Source organism: Aristolochia californica, unplaced genomic scaffold (genome assembly GCF_029961685.1).
Source record: "Aristolochia californica isolate CCGP_79_NKW_82.1479 unplaced genomic scaffold, dmAriCali1.0.hap1 SCAF_16, whole genome shotgun sequence".
NCBI lineage: Eukaryota > Viridiplantae > Streptophyta > Magnoliopsida > Piperales > Aristolochiaceae > Aristolochia > Aristolochia californica.
Genome location: NW_027181837.1, coordinates 5,205,651 through 5,210,659, shown reverse-complemented (window position 1 = coordinate 5,210,659; position 5,009 = coordinate 5,205,651). Strand labels below are relative to the sequence as shown.

The 5,009-nt window shown below is 38.5% G+C and overlaps 1 protein-coding gene across 1 annotated transcript; it reads right to left on the bottom strand.

Moving 5' to 3' along the window:
* Positions 1-292: 292 nt before the first annotated feature.
* Positions 293-4,456, bottom strand: LOC137953404 (large ribosomal subunit protein uL3m-like). Its single transcript, XM_068800790.1, has 5 exons — positions 3,997-4,456; positions 3,447-3,656; positions 1,520-1,624; positions 1,225-1,338; positions 293-1,094 (listed from the first exon to the last, which is right to left on the bottom strand). The coding sequence occupies exons 1-5, from the start codon at positions 4,306-4,308 to the stop codon at positions 846-848; spliced, it is 990 nt and encodes a 329-aa protein (XP_068656891.1). The 5' UTR covers positions 4,309-4,456; the 3' UTR covers positions 293-845.
* Positions 4,457-5,009: the final 553 nt, after the last annotated feature.

Below are 5,009 nucleotides of genomic sequence, written 5' to 3'. Positions count from 1 at the left end.
AGATTCTAGGAAAAAAGAAAACACAATTCATGCCAATGCACAAAGAAATTATAGGAGAAAAAATAGGAAAAATGGAAAGATCTTTGGCATAACTGATTCCATTTTTTCCCTAAATTTTCTTCTGGTCTTATAAATATGAAAATAAGTTGGTGGCCATGCAAACAAGATTGCTTGTTTGAGGTTGCTTTGGATAAATATTCAGCATAGTCAGTGTATACTCCATAATACTGCTACAACAGTAAGGTAACAACGCCTTATAAAATAACATAATGTGACATTTCACCTAAAATACCTGGAACGATACGTCAAAACACTGATTTTGGACGGAAAAGCCATCCCAATTTGAAAAACTGATTGAGAAGGGGACAGCACAAGAGCTTTGTGTACCTGCTTAAAAACAGGTAGAGATTGGTAATTCACAAGAGCCTTTTTTTTAGGCGTAAGAGATTCCTTTTGTTGGGCCAAAGCCTTCCGTTAAAAAAAAAAAAAAAAAAATAGAGTCAAAGTATAAAAATTTACATAGTTTTCAGAACATTCCACAACTATAAACCAAAGGCATCATGTGATCAAAACTTCAGGATGGTTTATATTCATGTCATTATTCTTTTCTCCAAAAATCCCATCAAAGATCATCAATAAGCCTGTTCATAAGCACAGGTCAAAAGAAACCCCATATCAACATGAATCCTCCATGCTCTCCTCTGAAATAACCGACAGTACCTCGCAAACTAATGATCTCTTCATCTGTTTCATAATTCAGGCCAGGCCTCTGCCTGTAATACGAAGTAAAAATGTATGCCAGCTGCTCTTCAGCAAGAAGAAAGAACAGGATCCATTGATTATTGTTAGTCTGCAGGCATGAAAGGATCTGCATCTCCAATATCAGCAACAAGAGGTTCTAATTGTGATAAATCTTCAACAGGTGAAGCAAAATGGGTTGGAAAAGGAAGCAAAGAAATGTCAAATTTTTTGTAAACCATAAGCTTTTTCTCAAGGGATATGTCTTCATATTTTTTATTTTTGTATTTATCCCGAGAAGGAACCATGTAAGCAGCATCCTTAACAAATACGAAGTTTCCTTCTGCACCTGGAACCTGAGCAAATCAAAGTAGTAGATTAGTGCTTAAAAAGAGGATAAACGAGAGTAACCTCCAACGATGCCAAGTTATCCGTCAGAAATAAAAAAGAAGTGAGTCTGACAGTTTTCATGTAGAAGACACTTACTTGGCCCTTGACATACATCAGATTCCTCTGCGGATCAATTTTATAGACCCAGACATTCTTAACTGTGGATTGCTTTCCACCCATACGACCAGGCATTTTCTTGCCCTTGAACACCTATACAAAAATGAACAACAACTAAGTAATTTCCTTTCAGTTTTGCTTCCAGGATGAAGAGGCTTCTAAGTACTCTCTAGGCACTATTCAAACCAATAGAGAATGCTCATGCCCTATTGAAGTTAAACACTATTCTTGTGGAAAATATGCAAAACTTTCAGCTATCCACCAAATCTCATACCTTGCCAGGAGTGTCTCTCTGACCAGTGGAACCAATATGACGATGTGTTAATGATACACCATGAGATGCAGGCATTCCCTTGAAACCCCATCTTTTCATACCACCCTATCAATGATGAACACAAATTTAAGTAAAATATACTCAAAAAACTGATCAGACTACAACAATAATTGGAGTTTGTCGCTTCATATCATTGTTAGAAGAGAGATCCCTTGGTGCAAACTAAACTTTATGTTTAATGCAAAAACAAACCCCACACAAGATTATATTAAGCCTTAATAATTTACTAGTTTATTATTAACCCATGTATACATCTGCCTACGAAGGTGGTTCAGTCTGAAATGGCAGTTAGCTGGCTTTCAAATTAAAAGCTATAAAGGATTATGTGCACAGAACCCCCAAGAAACTAGCACTACTACATATCCATTCCAACACCCGTTTTGACCTGGATCACACCTTTCGGAGGAGGAAACCATGAGATGAGAGGACATACCCACTACATATGACTTTCATTTAGCAGGCACGGATAATTGAATAGCAAAAAGTTGAGGTTCACATAAAAAGACATCCGAAAAAAAGAATCTCTGCTAGCTTCATCAACAACTAGACATACATATTACAATTGCCACATCGTCTACTTCAAACGCTCACCACCAAGAGTAATTCTCAATAATATCAACACATATACTGCCTTGCATCCATTTATTTAATAGAATAACCTTAAATAATTACAGAGGATCCAAACATGGTTTTCTTTCTTTTCAGCAAATGGATTCAAACACGACTAAACATAGCCTCTCAAATGTTGGAATTTTCCTGGAACAGATTATCAAGAACTCCATGGAACACAAAACAGTTCCCAAAACAGGGCTTAACCTTTGAAAGATGTATCAAACGCAGAATGATAAGGGTCAAACTGCAAGCATCTCTAGGATTGATCAAGAGACCCTTGCACAATTTAGCCAACCTATAATTGTACTTTAAGACATGATAATACTGCAATAGTTGCATGCCACTAACTCCAGGCTGTATAAGCATTCTGGTAAATTCCCATTTGCCAAGTATACAATTTCCTGTTGAAGAAATGTCCATGCCATTGGATACTTCACAACAGTTTGTACTAGAAAGCATGGATTACAAGAGATGAAAATAAGTATGTCTTTCAGTAAAAGAATCAACCTGAATTTTATGATGGTAACAGTTCCCAATGTTAGTTGGCATTTTTTTTTTTGAGAGAGCATATTTGAATTAAAAGCCTGAGGCAAAGCTACACAACCAAATGAGGGGGACCCTTACAATGAGCAATTGGCAGGCCCTCATTGGCAAAAGAATCACCCAAACAATTTAGTGATCTCAAAACATGATTCCAGCAAGAGACATTGTCATCCATAGCTTTGAAAGGTCCCCATAATCTCCATGGAAGATTTTATCTTTTTAGTTGACATTTTTACAAGAAAGATCTCAAGGAACATGCCAAAATAATGAAATATTTATATGTTTTGATATTAACACTCATAAGCAGAGAGACATGGTTAAGAATAAGTTGTTCTTCATTCTCTAATAATTGCTCTCCAGCCCCAATTGAGCTTTTAGATGATAGGATCCTTCCTTGTGAAACTGCCGTACCACTAACATTACAGCTCTCAGTCAGTAAATATAGGTCCCAACATAATGATTTCTTCTAACTGCCAAGTCCTGCTTAATGATTCCTTCTAACTGCCAAAACCTACTTGTTGGAAGCTTAATGTTCAAATGTATAGAATATGATTAAAGAAAATAAAATTTTAAAAATAAACAGAGTAAGAATGTTCAAACATATATCTAGTCATCAAGTACAATCCTCAAAGATAAATATTGAATTAAAACCTACTTAAATAGTAGCAATAATCATAGTCACAGAAACAGCAAAAGCATCAATGTCAGCTACCTGGAAACCTTTTCCCCGAGTTATTCCAGTTACATCAACATATTGACCAGGAACAAAATGGCGAACAGTGATTGAAGCACCAACAGGGAGAAGTGCATCCTCAGTAACAGGGAACTCCCTCAACTTCCTCTTCAAAGGAACGCCTTGAGACCTAAAATGACCCATCTCCGGCTTCGTTAAGTGTTTCTCCTTTTTCTGCCCAGCTCCTATCTAACTAACGCCATAGACCAAAATCACAGTCAAATCTCTTCCAAATCCAGTAAGAAGACGTGTATTCTAATCAAATAAGGACCGCCAACTGCAAGCAATTAGTCCAAAAAAAGAAAAAAAACTCCAACCTACTAGGAAGGAAAATGATAGCCGAGCTCAATACATACCATGACAGCCCAAACAAGAATCGAAATCTTAAAAAGAGGCAAAGAAATTATTCACAGAACGAATTAACAAGTTTAGAAATCACAACACAGCACAGCTTTGGATCAGCCTATGACTCCAAATCTGATAACACAACAAAAAAAAAAAAGCCCATTCAGCGCGAACGAGATCGTACCTGCAAGGCGGTGATCCCCTCCTTCTCCATTGTCTTCACCTGCGAGACAATGTTATCGTCCACCCAAAGGACGGTAATGGGAATCCTAGCTCCCCATTTATCCCAGAGAGCTGACATACCACATTTAACTGCAATAACTCCTGTACGCTTCGAGAAGCGCTTCATCTCCCTGGAACGCTGCTCGACAGCAGCTCCGTCGGACTCATCTTCCAACGCCACTACCTCCGCACTGAAGCTCCTAAAGCTGTACGTTCTTGGACCGATGGAGAGCAGCCGGAAGCGAGATATGAGACCTCTCGACGCCGCCGACATGCTTGCAGCAAGAAGATACTAAAGCCAAGAAATTTGAGAGAAGGGCATGCTGCAAGGTTAACTGAAAATGCTATAGAGCCACAGCTGATCAGGGAACGAGGTGAGGAACCAGCAGGCAAGACCGCTGTAACAGAAGGGTATAGGAGGAGCTTCCTGTAATTTTCGCTCTGTAGGGTTTTAGGAGGTCTCGGCGTCTCGCAGGTTTCGAACATAAACGTGCTTTGTAATTTTCTCCAAATGGGCAGTTGAATGTTGGTGAATTTCCAAACTACCACCACGGGTAGGGGTAGCACTCATAGCAGTGGATCGGGTTCGAGTAGATTCCGAGTCGGGTCAATTTAAACCTAGTGGTTTCGAACATAACCGTCCTTTGTAGTGTTTTCTCCAAATGGGCAACAGGGGTAGCTGTGCATCGGGTTCGATCCGATTCGTCAATTTAAACGTAATGTTAAACGGGTTAATCTAGTAACCCGACCCGTCCCCTTACTAGGTCATAAACAGACCGGTTTAATAAAATTGGTTTTTAAATATAAATATAAAAATATTTCAATAATCCAATGCAGAAGATTTTATGGATTATTAACATATCAGTATGGGCCTAAACACACACGGGGATTAGCAATTGTCCAAACCTGACCCATTGATAGATACCAAAATATGACCCGTCAGAATACAGGTATTCAATAAGACTCTTATTAGAT